This window comes from Polistes canadensis, unplaced genomic scaffold, assembly GCF_001313835.1.
Source record: "Polistes canadensis isolate GaletaPanama2010 unplaced genomic scaffold, ASM131383v1 scaffold_371, whole genome shotgun sequence".
Lineage (NCBI taxonomy): Eukaryota > Metazoa > Arthropoda > Insecta > Hymenoptera > Vespidae > Polistes > Polistes canadensis.
The window spans coordinates 96,157-114,495 of NW_014569918.1; the positions used below are offsets into that span (position 1 = coordinate 96,157).

Consider the following 18,339-nt stretch of genomic DNA (forward strand, 5'->3'; position numbering starts at 1 on the left):
AAAAAGTAAAAAAACCAACAAGCACACAAAATTTGACTGACGTTTGGATATACGAATCGATTTTTATTGTTGTTGTTGTCGTTGTTGTTTGGTTAAACGTTTTTCTTTTTTTCTCTTTAAATTACCTTCATATTTCGTACATATCGAATAATAGAGTTTTGTCGGATTCCACTAGGTAAAACATTTTGTCCCTTTGTTGGCATTGAAGTTCTCCAAAGCCAAATGGATGAAATTATTTAGCTCTCGACGTACTATAGTGAATCGATCGATCACCGCACCCCTGTTTAAAGATCGAGGGTAATGTAAAGGGAATAGGTTATCGAAAAGGAAAGCTTTCAAACACAACAATCTTTTCTATTAACATATTATTAAATATATACGTGTGACACTATATATTATGTGCCCATAATTATCAAAGTGGTCTAAGTCAAATCAATAATTATTGCATGGCTATCTGTTTTTCGCATATCTTTGCTTTTTTTTTCCCCCTCATCATTGACGTTTGATTTTTCGTTGTTTATAATCGTTTATTAATATAATCTTTTTTTCGATTTTTATCATTTCATATTTCTACTCGTTTTTTATGCGTATAGAATAGACATTATTCAATCAATTTTCTCTTGAAAATATTCGTAGTCTTTTTTTTTTTCTTTTTTTCTTCATTAAATAAATGCACCATAGATGCAGGTTTATTTTTTTTTCCTTTCTTTCTTTCTTTTTTATTTCTATTATTTCCTGCGATAACATTTGCAATTATTCGCATTTAAACGTTATCATCTCAAATGAAAATACGAATTAACGATTTTTATTTTGCAAAAAAAAAAAAAGAAACATTTATACACCAATAACAATACGTAATTGTTCATTCTCGCGAATACTTTTTCGTACATTTCCGTTCGGTTTTAGCAAAAACTAACAAAATAAAACGTATATATATCGGACGTATGAACATTTTTATCGAATAGAAAATAAAAAGAATGAGAAAAAAAAAGGAGGAGAAGGAGGGGGAGTAAAAAATAAAAAAGAAGAAGAAAGGATTATAAATATCAACCAAAGCCTATTTTTCCGTAGTCGTTTCGAATTCAATAGAGCTAATAGAAAAACGTATATAGGAGTGCATACATAGATACAGTCATACATACATACATACATATGTATAGTTATACACACGTATAGGTGGAGTTAGGCGGATCGATTCATTCATGACGAATTCTTCGTTTCCCTTCCCCCATCCCCCTAACTCCACCACCGTCCCTCATCGTGAATAGAACCATCGAATTCGTGTTGAAAATAATAGTCAGATTTCAAAGATTTATTCTTAATCAAATTGTTATCGAAACGAAACGAAACGAAACGAAACACCGGTTATGAAAAATATAAAAGGAATGAAATAAAAAATAAAAGAAATATAATTTAATATTTTGCGTGTGTTTAAACAATAATAAAAAAAAAAAATAAATTGGTTGCAAATATGTTGGATAAGGTTTTGAAAAAGTGCACCATATACTATTTTATATAAAATGTTGATGAAAGNTATATATATAAAAGATCTTCGTAAAAATATTCCTTATAAGTTCTTTTAATAATTACTTTTTTTTTGTTTGGTTTCCTTTCAAAGAACCCTTCTCGCATAATTATTCTGTACACGTGTATAACTAACATAAATAAAAGTATTTGGTTTATTTATTTTGTTGTTTTTTACAGTGGTAGATTGTATAGTAAGCGAATGGAGCGAGTGGTCAGCGTGCAATACGGGATGTGGCAGTGGAACACAAAAACGAACTCGCAGTATACGAATCTCGGAGAAAAATGGTGGAAAGCATTGTCCTAGACTGGATCAAATCAGAAGCTGTCGAAGCTTTCAATCTTGTCACTCTGGAATTCTTCGTCCTTTGCTTCACGACAGGAGTGAGTGATCACGGGAATTTAGTGAACACCGTGAAAATAAAGAAAAAAAAAAGAAAAAGAAAAGAAACTAAAGAAAAAAAAAATTGCTTCAGTTTTTCGCCTTTCTTTTGTTCTCGTTTTATTTTAATTGATACAGGTAATCCTCATACAACACACGGCATTTTATAAACACGAATACAAAAATTCTAACGAGAACCTTTGTAAAATACTGTATTTCTAACACACAGCATTCTCTGGATAACATAATTTTTGATTAACATATTTACAAAACTATAATATCATAAATTATTTTAAAATAATAAAATCTTTCTGGGTTTAATGTAACACGGTTACACGCGACACGGTATTTTCTAAGAATATCTATGTGTGAACCTATCCGTGTATAGGAGGGTTACCTGTACTTCATTCGAATTTATTGTCATTTCTTTTCTTTCCCCTATTTTCTATTGTTTGTTTTTTTCTCTCTCTCCGTTTGAATTATATGCACCTTTTCTTCTCCGTAAGGAATGTTTGCTCGTTACCTTTATTTTTTTCTCTACTTCGATTATGTTTAATTCATATATATATATATATAATATATTATAAATAATGTTCGAGACGATTTCCGATTGATCTTTCGTAGGTGTGACGTTACTATCCTTTTTACCTGCTGAATACAACGGTACCGAAGTTGGCATTGAAAATGAAATACCCAAAATGAGGTAAGAAACATAACGCACAAAAGTGGGTCAAAAACAAAAGAAACAAAAAATTACGACATTGATACACATAAAAATTAAATTACTTTAAAATAAATAATAAACTATGGGGTTTTTTTTCTCACACAACACGGCACATTTTATAGGAATACTATCTATCGTGTCGTGAAAACTATCTGTAATTCAATTCGACGATTTTACAATGAACTCACGTTATTCGTAATTTTTTTTAAATAAAATCTTTCTTTCTCTCTCTCTCTCTCTCTCTCTCTCTCTCTCTCTCTCTCCATCGAAATCGTTACCAATAATATTTTCGTTCGACTTTAAAATATATACGTTTTTATGCAAAACGTCAAGCGAAACCGTAGAACTTTGTTTTCAGTTACGCGTCGTGCAATATTTCACGTACGGTTTACGTAAATCTCATTCCATGGATACGGGTTTTTCTATTTTGGTTTGTTGGATTTTTTTTTTCTTTTTGTTTTACACGTTTAATTTTATACGACATCATTTTGAGGATTTCTTTTCTTTTTTTTTTCCGGGGATTTTGATATTTTACAACGGTCGTTACTAATAGCTCGACACGGGTGGGAGGAAGGGAGAGGGGGTGGTTGGAGGTGAAAAAAAAATAAAACGAAATTCTATGCTAACAACACGCTGAAAATTGTCGCAGGCAAGGTTTATATATATTTTTGAACATTTTCGAGTCACCTCAATGTAAATTTGATATATATATTGAAATTTACAAGTCCATCCATCGATCGAACGTTTACGTATCTATCTATCTATCTATCTATCTATCTATCTATCTATCTATCTAGTTACCCATCTATGCATGTATCCATGTATGTATGCATGCATGCATGTATTACCAGTTACCGTTTCCAGAAAATTTTCCATGAAAAATCCCGCAGAATAGATTCGTGGTACGAACAAAACGACGTTTATCTTTATTGATAGATTATAAAGCTCATAAATATTTCGTTATTTTCAAATCCTACAATTTTTCAAACGTTTTTTTTTCATACAACACTATTATAATTTTAATGATTCTCTCTCCCTCTTTTTCCTATTCTTTTATTTAAAAAAAAAAAATAAAAAAAGTTCGCGAACAATAGTCACCGTATTTATTTTTAATCTATTCATTCATTATTCCATCATACCGATATATAAATATATCATGTTATTTCTTTTTTTTATTTGTTTGTTTTTTTTTTGTCTGGTGACAATCTATTAAACATTTCGATTAAAATATTATCTCCTTTTGTTTTTTATTCTCGTTGAATTTTTTAATCGTAATATTGTAAATCACTTCTCGCTTTATTTTTTTCCTTCTTTTCCTTTTAAAACTATATTTCCTTCTCTGACATTTTTTTTTGATAAAACAATTTATTAAACAATATCACCATTGGTATACTATACGAATATGTGGGTGATGATGGAGTAGGGATATGAATGGTCGTCGTGTCTCGAGAGTGGCAATTTAATTTTAAAGTGGTAACAAATATACGTGAATAACGAATAAACATGGAAATCATTATTTTTCGAGTGTACGTAGTTGTTACTGGGAAAAGTAGCGTATAAAAACAAAAAAACAAAAAGATATTAAAAAAAATCATTCTTCGGATAGAAAATGAGGGAAAACCGCAGTGGGAATGAGAGAGAGAGAGAAAAAATAATAAAAAATATTGCAAAAGAGAATGAGAAAAATGTTTATACAAGAACGACATTGATATATACACGTACATACATACATACATGAAGTATATAAATTCGTTGTTGATCGAGTCGTATACACGTCATCGGAATACTTTTTCAAAATCGTGTGATTGGCGTCTATCGAGATAAATTCACCTTTTAAAAGAGTTAAAAAGATCTTTCATTGACATATGTGGGTCATACATACACACACACATACACATATACGTACGTACGTTCGCACGTACGCATACGTATTCACGCTCTCAACACAAAGTGATTCTTTATGGCAGGTAGTACTCTTGCACGCGTTTTTGTTCTCTTTTAATATTATACTTTATTTTCCTTTCTTCTTCTTGTATCATTATTATTATTATTATTTCTTTTCCTGGAAATTCAAACTAGCGAACGTTTTCCTATTTCATTCTTTTATTCGTTTCGTGTGTATATTACATTTAAATATTTAATACGAAATATACAAGTAGGTGTATGTGCTCCGTTTTCTTCTCTCGATGTCAAATAATAATTCAATATTTTCTTTAACGTTGAATATCGTATTATTATATTATAATACATATATGGATATTTTAACAATTACAAATACAACGTCGGAAAGTTTGAACAAAAAAAAATATGATAAAAATATACGATCGAAGGATGTTAGTTGTAATCGAATATTTCGTACCTTTCAGCCATAGGTGTGTTGCATTCACTATCGTGCGTGCTTCCAAAGCTTGCAAAAGGATATCTTCTTCCTTGGCCGAAGGTAAGGATAAATTTCATAGAGAAGGTTATACTATATGCAATATTTTAATAGAAATAGAAAACAGTGAAAACAAATAAAATCGTATATTACCAGCGTAACATAATATAACATATACGCGTAATATCAAAAATCGGATATTTATTTTTCAACGTGTGAAAATGCACAATCGAATAAATAAATGGAAAGTAAAGTGATTGAAAAAAAATAAAAAAAAAAAAAAAAAAGAATTTATTATTATTTAATTATTTATATTTTTGACAAAATATTTTGGTTTAAATGAATAATCAAACGGATGCACGAGAGAGAATATTTTTATTCATTTAAAAAATAATCATATCGTAGAATTTGTGACACGTCGATATTTTATTATTAACGTATTAATCACAAATTCGCAATATATACCCGACCGAAAATTTTTTCAAATACTATTCTCGAAAAAATGAAAAGCTTGCTTTTTTTTCTTTTTAGAAAAAACATTGTATCAATGTTACTATAATATTTTTTTTTTCCTCTCTCTCTTCGTATGACACCGGTCGGCAAATAACAAAAGTAAAAGAGAAAAACCGAAAAAATCAAAATAATAAAAAATGTGTTCGATTTCGCACTGAAAAAAAAATAATTTCAAAAGATTTTCTTTTTCAAATACAAACACCGTTTCTTTGTTTAATTTTTTTTTCCCTTTCTCTCTGTCTCTCTAAAAAACTATACAATAAAATACAATACCCTAGTGTGTCAATGATAATAAAATTGCAATTAATTATATTTGCATTTGAATATTTCATATTTTTCAGGTACTAGAATATGCGTGGAGGAACGTGGACAGGAAGATGACGAGGAAGATAAAAAAAATGATGGAATTAGTAGTAGTATTAATAATAATAAAATTATTAGTGGTAGTAGTATCGATAATAGTATTAGTAGTAGTAGTAGTATTATTAAAGAAGGTAGAAGAGGAAAGTTGTTCGTGGGTATTGGCAGATGGAAACTATCGACGTCCTATGAGGCCGGAAGTGCTGTTAGAATTGCTATGAATTCGAGCTGCCATGGGAAATGGATAGGCGATTCAAGGCTTCTCATCGATTGCAATGATCCAACTTGTGGAGATAATACTAATACTACTACACGTTTACGCGTCGATAAACGTCTACGAAGAAGCTTGCAATCCAAGGATAATAATATCGTCAACGATAATAACGACGATCAGGAAAATTATAACGATCACGATTACAATGATGATGATAATTATTTTCGAAGGACCAAAGAAGATATTAGGGAAAGGTGCAGAAGAAGGAGGAGGGGTAGACGACGAAAGAGAAGCAGAAGAAGAAGACACGATCTTTTTAATGTCAAATCTTAATTCTATAAACACGATTATATTATTATGTTTATTATTATTATTATTAATGTACGAACTTGTGAACAAAAAAGAACAAAAAAAAAAAACACACACACATACACTCAGATACTTATACGCAAATAGAGGAATCCATCGTGTATCTTGCGCCATTTATCTTATTTTTTGCATTTTTAATTATCGATACTATATATATATATTTCAACAAAATAATAAAAATATGTAAATTAAAATACAATTATAAAAAAAAAACAAAAAAACAAGAACAATCTCAAATATAATAAAAATTTCAATGTATCAATTCGAAGTTACATGTTGTTATAAAGGGATATTAACAAGACAGGAATAGGATAATAAATATCGTTGCATGATTATTATTATAATTGTTAGGATATAAACTATTATTAGAAACGATTTAGACGATTAGTTGTAACGGGACACAAAGTGATTGATCAGAAATTTGATTAGGAGAAAGGAAATCAGAGGATAGGAGTTCTCGCAAATTCCAAAGGGTTGGAGCCAAGTTTCTGGGAATATTTGTCGATACATGCCAAGTTATGTTATCGACAGTGGGGGAGAGAGAGAGAGAGAGAGAGAGAGAGAGAGAGAGAGAGAGAGAGAGAGAGAGAGAGAAAGAACTAGATACATAGATAGATAGATAGATAGATAGAAAGCTCGACGACGAGATGAGCAAAATGTAAAAGCACACCCCGTTAATAAAGGGCACTAGCATTACCAGTAAGCACACCATTTCAAAGATTATTTCCACGACTGAAACGTTTTTGAAATTTTGCTTTCAATGTATATATGTATATATACTTATTTTTTATTTAATATGTAAAGTAAAATAGTAGTCAATTTTTTTTTAAAACAAAACATTTTCTTTTGCGTATTTCATTAGATTTTTTCTTCACTTTTGTTGGAAACAAACTTTTGCATAGACGTTGGCTAGAATATTTGTCGTTTCTTTTTTGTTTATATTCGTTTTTTTTTATCTCTCCGTATGGTACTGGTCGCGAGCATACCGATAAAAAAAAAAAAGAAAAAAGAAAGAAAACGAAACGATAAAAAATGTGTCCGATTTCGCGCAGAAAAAAAAAATAACCGAAAGATGTTCTTTTTCAAATATAATACAAACACCGTTTCTATTTCTCTTCCCGCCCCCTCCTCCTCCTCCTCCTCCAGGTCCCCTATTTTTTTATTTTTTTTTCTGCAGAAATAAAACAATGGCATATCTAGTGTTCGAATGTATGTTCGTTTTCTTGTCGTCGTCGTAGTCGTTTACATCGAAAATGAACGTGTAGGATATATATATATTTTTTTATTTTGTTCTTTCTGTTGGTTTCTCGGTTTTGTAATCTCGACTAAATCGGTATTCGACAACGACGATTTAAAACGTACCTCGTCATCCTTATCGAAAGAATCGTCGGCCTCAAAGAGAGGTATCCCTTCTCGTTTTCCGGATATTGCGGTGTACGTGGTCAAACGAAGATAACCAATTTTCCTTTTTTTATATTCTATATATCTATATGTATATATTGTTTTTTTTCAAACCAAAATCCAATAATAATCTTTCTTATTGTCGACGATTTGAAATGACAAATAATTCAAGTAAAGAAAGAAAATGTAAAAAGTACGGAAATTTATGAAATATATGAAATAATTAAAGTACGGAAATATATGAAAAATTGTTCTCTATTAAATTTTATTTTTATTCTATTTTGTTTTTTTTTTTAGCCCTAAACGTTTCATCATCATCCCAATACGTGTCTACAAAATCCTCGCGATAGAAATGTATACTGAAAGCAAAAGATCATTGAATGGAAGAGGAGGTTCTCCGTGATTGAATTGCTTCTCTCTCTTTCTCTCGCTCTTTTTTTTTTTTTTACTTTTTTATCGATTTGTATATACATCGAGTATCATCAATCTCGAAGCTTAGAGAGATAGATACAACGAATGGTTCTATGGCATGATCAAATAGTCGACTTCTTTTTATGATACTAATAAAGATGTTAGTTGATTTTCGAAAAGATCGATCAGAAAATTCAATTTGTTAATGTGTATCGGTGTATAATAGAAATTAATTAGAATATCAATTAGTGCAACGTTATTATAATATTTTTTAACAAAATTTTTTGATTTTACGATTGGATCGATTAATTCATAATTTTCTATGTAAAAAAAAAACAACAAAAAAAAGACCAGGATAATATTTTAAAAGAAAACAGAAAAAGATATAAAAATACAGGATGTTTAAATTTAGAGTATGTCTATTTTTTTTGTATTTAGAACGGATTTTGCGGTTAGTTTGTATGCTATTGTCAGTTCTTGTCCACCACTATATCCTGAACAAGTAGTATATATAAGCAAGTAACCGTGTTCAATCTCTTCAAAACATGTTGGGAAACCTAACGCGTTAGATTTCAATATTACAATTTCTAGTTAATTCAATAAAAATTTAATTTGAATTTCTTTCTGAATTAATTAAACACTTGCGTGAAAATGGCGAGCAGCGATAAATCTGGAATACTTTATCTTTTCGATCGTCCTGCCGAACCCGTTTACGTACCCAAAGGAGAAAAACGGGTGGCTTTTGACATACCAGCTGATTATTTGGTGGGTATAAATTTAATTACACTATATTAATGTATGACGTGTGTGTTAATTTCTAAAGCACGAATTTTCTATAAAGCGAATACTCTTATCATCCGATATAAAATAGGAGATGTAACAATTCATCATATCTATAAATTAAATTTGTATTTAGCTAAATTTATATTATTGTTTTCATCGTATAAGCTATATTTACTGATTCGAATTATTGTTTAATTTTTATTTTTCGTTTTTTTTTGTTTTTTTTTTAACACTATTATTTAAGAATAATTTGCGACAAAGAAGAATTTTCATTTTATTATCATTTATTTAGCCTGATCAATATCGTCCAGCAGCCGTTGACATATTCAATAGATTCGGTGAGACAACCGATACTAAAATACCTGTGAAACAGATTAGTTTACCTGATCTAACTATTCCCATGCAACTTGACCGTAGGGCACCGTTCTCATTATTCATACCTGCTCATCGTAAAGTAGCTGCACGTCTAATTGACATATTCATGGGTTTGTAATTTCATTCGATTATGATCTTTTTTTTATACAATAAAATCGATTAACATTTATTGAGAAAGAATTTTATGGAATTTAGGTATGAGAACCTACGAAGATTTCTTATCGGTAGCGGTTTATTGTCGTGATCGAATGAATCCGAACATGTTTATTTATGCACTGTCAGTTGCAATATTGCATCGTCCGGATACTAAAAATTTACCGATTCCACCTTTACACGAAGTTTTTCCTGATAAATATATCGATGGTGGTATTTTTTCACGTGCCAGAGAAGAAGCCAACGTTTCATCTGCTGGTCAGAGGGTAAGGATTTTAAATTTAACAGAAATTCTCTAATTATCTCATTTTTTTTAGTATTATATTTTTTATAAATCACCTACATAATAGTTAATAACCTAATAATAACGTTGATATATAAAAAAGAAAAAAACACAAAAAATTATATATTCCGATTAAAGAGCAGGGATTTGGAAAATAAAAAGAGAATTTCGGAAAAATGTCTAGTTTTAAAAATAAATCTAATCTGAAACGTTTCGCACGTATTACATTAACAGATATACGAATTTACTTACATAAACAATCACCAATGTATTGATAGATAGGAATGTGGTAACATGTAAAAAGATTTAACGGTTGTTATAACGTTTCATTTAGATTCCCATTGAAATTCCAAGGGATTTCACCGCTTCCGATCTTGACGAGGAGCACAGAGTTGCTTACTGGAGAGAAGATATCGGGGTCAATCTTCATCACTGGCATTGGCATCTGGTTTATCCGTTCGAGGGCGACATGAAAATCGTTAACAAGGATCGACGTGGGGAGCTCTTCTACTACATGCATCAGCAGATCCAAGCCAGGTGCACCAGTAGCTGCTAGACATAAGCCGGATAGATCGTACCTACTCTATACTATCCATCTCTATACTATTCTACCATCCTACATACCATAGTCTCTAGCTTCTACACATTCATAGCTAATTAACTTTTCATCTCTTACACCGTAGGAGACCCCTTTGATCGTTAACTCTGACCAATTGTTCGGTTTATTGAACATATATTCGTCGGATAGCACGCTCGAAAGTCCGAGATCTTATGAGAAATTATTTTTATTGATTCAATGATTTTTTTACTCCGTGTTTTTATTTTTTTTATTTGTTATATTAAAGAAAAAAAAGAAAGAAATATCGTCTCGTTCATCGAGCACGAACACCGGGTGCGGTGATGAATGGAAGTGTTGGGGTAGTACGACGTTGGATGACACTTTTTTCTTATTTTCATTGCGCGCATTCTTTCAGATATAATTGCGAACGTTTGTGCAATCGATTGGGACGCGTAACTAGATTGATTAACTGGCGAGAACCGATTCCTGAAGGATACTTCCCAAAATTGGATTCATTGACTGCGAATCGTAACTGGCCGTCTCGACCAAGCGGTGCCATTCTTCGTGATATCAACAGGCAGGCCGATCAATTGGATTTTGATATTCAAGATTTGGAAAGATGGCGAGATCGCATTTACGAAGCTATTCATACAAGAATGATAACCAATATCAATGGCGAAAGAATACCGCTTACCGAAAAAGGAGGCATCGATGTACTTGGAAATATCATGGAATCTAGCATTCTATCACCCAATGTGAATCTTTATGGCGATCTTCATAATCTCGGTCATGTATTAATTTCATTCGTTCACGATCCTGACAATCGTTATTTGGTAAGGCTAATCGTTATTTGATCAATTAGATTATTCATTGACGAGAGGATCAATTTCAATATTGGTTTGATATCGTTTCAGGAATCTTTTAGCATCATGGGTGAACCTGCTACAGCTATGAGGGACCCAGTGTTTTATAGATTCCATGCATTCTGCGATGATGTATTCCAAGAACATAAAAATACTTTACCCGAGTACAGCGTACAACAAGTAACGTCTTTGCTTTAAAATCTTGTCTAGCATTAAAATTCGAACGCTTGTTATATTATAATTAACAAGTTCGTAATATTTCTTTTCTTTTTTTTTTTCGTTGGTTAATGTAAATATTTAAAGTATGCATTTAAATATTAAGAATTATTTAAATTTGAGTTTACTTATTTATTGGAAATTTAAATTATATCCTTTCATTATTTGTACAAATATTTTTTCATATTATAACATCGACAAATTTGTAAAATATTTTTCAATCGGACTGGAGAGACAGTCAATTTATCTAATTTATAATATTAATAGAAAAATCATTTAATTGAAACGAATTATATTGGTATTTGATTTTTGCGTTGTTTCAATCGATTATTATATTTTTATTTTGTTTGTTTGTTCTCGTAGCTCGATTTTCCAGGAGTAGAGATAAACGATATTCGAGTGACTACTGCGAATCAACCCCCAAATAATTTAGCCACCTTCTGGAACAAGAGCGACATCGATTTATCTCGTGGTCTCGATTTCACTCCACGTGGACCAGTCCTCGTCAGATTCACTCATCTCAATCATTCTGATTTCACTTATATGATCATAGCAAATAATCGTAATAATTCACCTAAAAGAGGTACCGTACGCATATTCATGGCACCTAAAGAAGACGAACGTGGATTACCATTTACATTCAGACAACAGAAGAATCTCATGATTGAAATGGATAAATTCACCATTTTGTGTAAGTCAAACTACTCCTACAATTAATGTATAACGAATGCTTTAAAATGAATTATTAAAAATACTGTATTAACGTAATTAATTATTCCGTGAATCGTTGTTGAATATTTGTATATTTATACAAAATTATGAAAGATATTTGACGAATTTCATTATTGAAAATAATAATAGTTTGACTGTTACGTTGGTCATTTATGATCGATGATTTTATATTGTTCCATATATTATTTTAAGACTTGTAACATTTTGCCAAATTAACGGGACAGTAAACCGGTTAATAAAATATTATAATTTTTGTTCGTTTTTCATTATTTTAATTTATGTTTTTAGTACGTCCTGGACAGAATACAATTCAACGTAGTTCAACCGAATCCTCGCTAACTATTCCCTTCGAAAGAACCTTCCGAAACGTTGATGAGAATAGACCAATCGGTGGTGATAGTCTGGAACAGTTCAACTTCTGCGGTTGTGGCTGGCCCCAACATTTGCTTCTACCAAAAGGAAACAAAGAAGGATTCCGGATGGATCTTTTTATCATGATTTCCGATTACACTGGCGATGCGGTAAGTTTTATATTTTATTTCTTTGATTATATAAATACATACTTAAAAATCATTTTCAATATTACACCTAATACTGTTTTTACGCGATGGATACGTTCCCGAAAAATACTTGTTAACAAAATTGTTTGTTTAATTCAGACGTAGTGTCTGCTAAAGAAATATTTTCTTCTTAAAAAAAAACAGAATTGGGTATATTACAACTAATGAAATCAATTAAAAAAATGAATATTTCCATCGTATTAAATTGTTTCGATAAGTTCATTTGATTTTTGTTCAACCAAATAATAAATGGCACAAAATCGTATTGACTTACTGAACAACCTAATAAATAAAATGTAATATTATTTGTGAAAGATCCTGTATTTTCGTGCATTGTTATTTAATGATAACAGGCAGTCGGATGGACGTAGCATCATTATCATTGAATTAATAATCGAATTACAAGATGCCCTTTGGCATGGATCACAATAGAGCCAGCCACTTACTATTACTACCTTTACGTTGATCCTTTTGATTGACTGAGTAGAACAAAATCCCTTTGTACAATTGAGTTCATCAGACGTGCATATTTAATCATCCATGAAACGGCCTCTTCTCCTTTTTCTCCCTCACCCTCATTTTTCTTCTCTTTTTCCCATTCTTTCATTCATTCATACTGAATTACATTTAAAGCATTGAATATTTATAACTTTCCCAACAATGTGGAAAATTTTCAACGATCTGTATTTTTTTTTTTTATTCCTTTTTTAAACCGATCTGTTTAATTCAGTATAAAAAGTTAAGTATCAAGTAACGAAAGAGTATGATCGTATTACTATTTTTCACAAGTAGTTAGAAATCAATCGAAAATTCGATCAGCGTGAATAATCGCTCGAATCTCTTAGTCATTGTGTTTGCTTGTCTATACCAATATGTTTATATGCGTATATGTGTATAGATCTTTATACTATAGTTACTCCATACCGCCAGGGGTATTCGATAACCGATATTCAGGAACGTTGCGTTGTCCGATTCCGGGCACGAAGGGAATATGTAGTTATCGAAACGTTGGAATAGTCACGCAAGTTACCCTGTTTAAACTGGTATTCAACCTGATATACACTAAAGGCCAAAAGTTTCTAATCACTGTTTACAACATTTGCAGAATGTTTGTTAAGAAGAATGAATATATTTTGGCAATAACCGAGTAGTAAAGATACAACAATTTTATTAATCCCATATGTTGTATAACAATTATGAACGATTGATACAAATTCTAGTTGATATAAATCAAAGATTGCTTAGATAATGTTTCTATTTCTCATTTAATCTAGTTTTGAGTGTTTTCAAAAAATAGTAAAAACCGATAAGAGGAAAAGGAACGATATTTGTCGAATACAAGAGGTATACTTATTCGTAAACAAAATTTTACGAGTATATGATATATGATAGAGTCAAATTTTTATGGAAAATGTGTAATCAATTCCAAGCTTTTGACCAATAGTGTATGTGTAACTTTGATTGATCAGCTTTCCTACGCATATACCTATATATTGATTCGTAGTAGTTTGTTTGAAGACATTTGATTGGATCGTTTTGATTAGATTTACTTTTTGTTCAATTAAAACTTTCTTCTCTTGCAAATCTATCGAATTTGTCGAAAGAGATTTTAGAATACAATTGATTAGAAAAGAAATTTTTCTTTTGTATAATACATACATATAAACGAATATCAATGATTATAGTTTAACACTAGATTTACGGACTGAGCCAATTTGACTCATTAAAAATTTATATTTATATATAGGTATAAAACTAAAATATTATTTTTTAAAAACACATGTTAGTTTTTAGTTACGTAATGAAATATACGTAAATATTAATTTCCCCCATTCTATCCAACCCTTCATTCAAACAATGTTTGTAAATCATAAAAAAAACAATGTAGAAAATATCCGTAAATCTAGTGTTAATTGAAAATTGTCATATTTCATGGTTATCACCCATATTTAATAGGTGGAACAGGAAGAATCAACGGGTTGCAAGGATGCCACGAGTTTCTGCGGATTGAGGGACCGCAAATATCCGGACGCACGTTCCATGGGTTATCCCTTCGATCGCCAACCACGTGCTGGGGTTGATAATTTGGCACAATTCCTCACCGGCAATATGGCGGTCACTACGGTAACCATCAGATTTACCGATTCTGTCGTACCACGGAACAGATCTGGAAGCTTCAGTAACACCTTGACCTTTGCTTAAACAATTCGACTTTTTTCTCCCTGGACACATTCCTTTTTTTTTTTTTCTTAATATTTAATCGTTTAATATCGTTAATGGCTTTGGACGGGAATACTCGTAATTTCGGGATGTGATCAAAAATTAGCCTAAAGGAAGAACCGAAATTTTGTTTTTTTTTTCTTTAGACAATATCGAATGGAAACAAAAATATTGAAAAAAAATGTCGAAGAAAGATAGTTTTGATTATCTTACTTGATGGTTAACCCCTTTTCTCTTTCCTATAGTATTCATAAATAAAAGAAATATTTTTACACGAAGATCGATTGAACAATTTTGTTTTGTTTTGTTTTTTTATCTTTTCTTTTTTTCCTAAATAAACGTGATGTTTGACGGAAATTAAACGATATTTTTCTATAAGGGGTTTCAAAACTTTCCAACTTGCCAACGTATTCGATTTAAAAATCTTTGATCGATAGAAGAATAGAGGATATATTTCTATTATATCTAGGATTTATTTTTCTAAGGAAAGAGAACATTTGAAAAGGTTCACGGTTGGCAAGGTAAAAAAAGAAAAAAAAAATACATAGAAATCGAAATCGCACGGAAAATCGAAACGTTATTCGTTTTTCCTTTTTCTCTGTCTCTCTGTCTCTCTCTCTTTATTACACTATTTTTCTTTCTATCTCGTTCTCGATTCTTCCTAGTCGGTTATCATCCTTTTATTCCATGTTTATTCGTGGTAACGATATCCCCGTTCTTGTTTCTCTCATCCCTCTAACATTTTATTGTATTGAGAAACTTAGATTGTAAGAAGCAAATGAAAAAAGAAAAAATAATTAAAAACAAAAATTAATAATAATAATAATTATTATAAAAAGTAAAAAAAAAGAAAGAAAGAAGAAACAAAAACAAAAAAAAAAGAATTACGTAATATGCAATAAAGTATAAAAAGAATTATGCAAATTGCTCGACGTATTTATCTTTTTGTTTTACCTTTCACCTAAATCACCATCCCTCCCTCCACCCCCACCGTGTACTCGTCATACACCCTTAAATCACTCGTTCATACGTTCCTTTTATTTTCCTACAAATTTGTTTCTTTTATATTATTATTATCTTTTTCTTAATCCATGTGTCTCTACGTTTAATTTGAAAGATTCGAGGATACCCACCATAAATCCTTCCAACGTTCTCCTCGTTTGAAATATTTTGCCTTCCGTATATATGAATAAAAAAGAAAAAAGTAAAAAAACAACAAACTATGATTTAACTATATACGTGATATAATCCTAAACGCGCGTATCCTGACGTTATAATATCCTGGGAAATGTTATATCCTTTCTCGACATTTTCTTTCCCTTTCGAATGCATTTTATTCCCCAAACAAGTGTTTTGTTTCTATACGAGGAAAGTCCTGCGGGTTGGCAGACTGAATGCGGATTTACACGTCCGAAGAAAAAAAAAAAAAATAGAAAAATATAAATCTATGCATGTGTATATATATATTTACTACAGAACCATTACTATTACCTACTACTACTACTACTACTATTACTACTATTAGTATTACTCCTTTACGACGTACAGTTACGACGATGATGGATATACGCGTTGTGTTACACCAACCCAACTTGAATTTTCCTCTTGGAATAATCCTTTAGTTTTTTTCCTTTTATTTTTTTATTTTTTTAATTCTTATACACACAAACTCTCCCACCCATCTCTACGACGTATACTCGTACGCAAACACTCACGTACACCTATTCACCTTTTCCAAACATTCACCCACTTACCACCCCCCTTTTTTTTAATTCTATTTATACCCTTCCATTCTGCACCACTCTCTTCTTTTCACCCTTTCCAACGTGTATATGTTGTATGTATAATTTTCCCCCGCCCTTTCTTTTCCTTCTTTTCTTTCTTTCTTTTTCTCAGTTTACGAAAATATTATTGCTCTCAAGAGAGAGAGAGAGAGAGAAAGGGAGAGAAAGAGAAATCGTTGGGTAGAAGGTAAATAGAAATGGTGCAACATTTGTTCTCGTATTCTTATTATATAGCATTCGGTTGAACCAATAAGTAACGTCTGAATTGTATTTGTAATACTCAAAATATTCTCATCCTTTTTATTTATTCGGATGTAGATAACAAAAAAATGTTTTAAGAATATATTTCTATGTTGAAAATATATAATATATTCTATGAATCCGTGATTTATTATTTATACGCGGAGAAATATTATCTCTACAGAAATATTTATCATTTAATATTTATTTTCATTAGGATATATTATAAAATAACGAATATTTGTTTTCATTATATAAAAATAGTATTATATATTGCACATATATAGCGCGTTATTTATATAAATATACATTTTCCACAATTTCGACGTTATTTATTGCTCAATTTATTCGTATTCTTTTAAACATTTGATTAACCTTATTTGCATTCCAAAATTTAGATTATAATCGTTTAATTACAAAATTGATCGTGAAAAATAATCAAATTAAATATTCTCTGAAAAAATTAAAAATTTAAATTTAAAAATGAAAGTGACTGGATTATTTATCATTTGAAGTATTACAGGAATTAAAAGTAAAAAAGTACAGAAGACTCTCGGTTATGTCACTCGGATTTTAACAAAAGTTCTCTTTTTACCTGTTTCTCTTTCTCTCTCTTTTTCAACGATTATTCAAAGACGACGTTTACATTCTCGTCTCGTTTCAATTCATTATGTTTATTCGAGTCATTTGTTCAACGTAAATGAAATCTCACCTAAAAATGATAACTGCATTATTTAATGCATTTAATTTCCTTACTTAAGGTACTGAATATTTCATTGTTAACGGGAAAGATGGATGAACTATAACGAAGACAAAGTAAAGTGCAGAGTGAGAGAGAGAGATAGGATTGATAATGAGGTCCTTCACTAATTAGAAGTAATTATAAATGATTATGCATTTGCATTAAGTATACAAATACATATATACATTATATTCATATAATACATACAAACAATTCCCATTTATCTCACACAGTATATACTTGAAATGCACAAACATGTATATATATATATATACTACAGAGAGTCACAGGAGTATTCGTCAATCGTAAACAATAAATATTTGTTTTAAAATTTTTTTACGCGTAAAAATATATTTTAAGATTATTCATTTATTATCTAATTGATATAGTTACCAGAAGTATGTTGCAAATTGTTCAAAATATCATTATTTTTAATATCCTTAATATAGTTGATTTCCTAGAACGTATTTTTCCCACTAATAAAATGGATTATTCTCAAGTTATTCAACAATTTCATATTTTATTCCCATTATTAATACCATTTGTTTATTGAT

General features: G+C 30.5%; 2 protein-coding genes across 2 annotated transcripts in view; both read left to right on the plus strand.

Annotated features, from left to right (window-relative positions):
* Positions 1-6,571, plus strand: part of LOC106792026 — a 15,068-nt gene extending 8,497 nt beyond the window's left edge. The window contains exons 3-6 of the mRNA XM_014758134.1: positions 1,705-1,908; positions 2,531-2,609; positions 4,997-5,070; positions 5,862-6,571. Coding sequence (XP_014613620.1) covers positions 1,705-1,908; positions 2,531-2,609; positions 4,997-5,070; positions 5,862-6,427 — 923 coding nt within the window. The 3' untranslated portion in view covers positions 6,428-6,571. The remainder of the gene's footprint in view (positions 1-1,704; positions 1,909-2,530; positions 2,610-4,996; positions 5,071-5,861) is intronic.
* Positions 6,572-8,805: 2,234 nt separating this feature from the next.
* On the plus strand, positions 8,806-15,560 carry LOC106792027 (phenoloxidase 2-like). Its single transcript, XM_014758135.1, has 9 exons — positions 8,806-9,040; positions 9,351-9,543; positions 9,629-9,852; positions 10,204-10,406; positions 10,844-11,261; positions 11,343-11,471; positions 11,871-12,198; positions 12,528-12,760; positions 14,756-15,560. Exons 1-9 carry the CDS (start codon positions 8,927-8,929, stop codon positions 14,999-15,001), a joined length of 2,088 nt encoding a protein of 695 aa, XP_014613621.1. The 5' UTR covers positions 8,806-8,926; the 3' UTR covers positions 15,002-15,560.
* The last annotated feature ends 2,779 nt before the right edge of the window (positions 15,561-18,339 follow it).

Excerpts from the sequence above, each read along its gene's own strand:
- LOC106792027 (XM_014758135.1), top strand. The coding sequence starts at position 8,927 with ATGGCGAGCAGCGATAAATCTGGAATACTTTATCTTTTCGATCGTCCT. Across the intron at positions 10,407-10,843 it reads CATCAGCAGATCCAAGCCAG|ATATAATTGCGAACGTTTGT; the intron begins GTGCACCAGTAG and ends GCATTCTTTCAG. Across the intron at positions 12,761-14,755 it reads CCGATTACACTGGCGATGCG|GTGGAACAGGAAGAATCAAC; the intron begins GTAAGTTTTATA and ends CATATTTAATAG.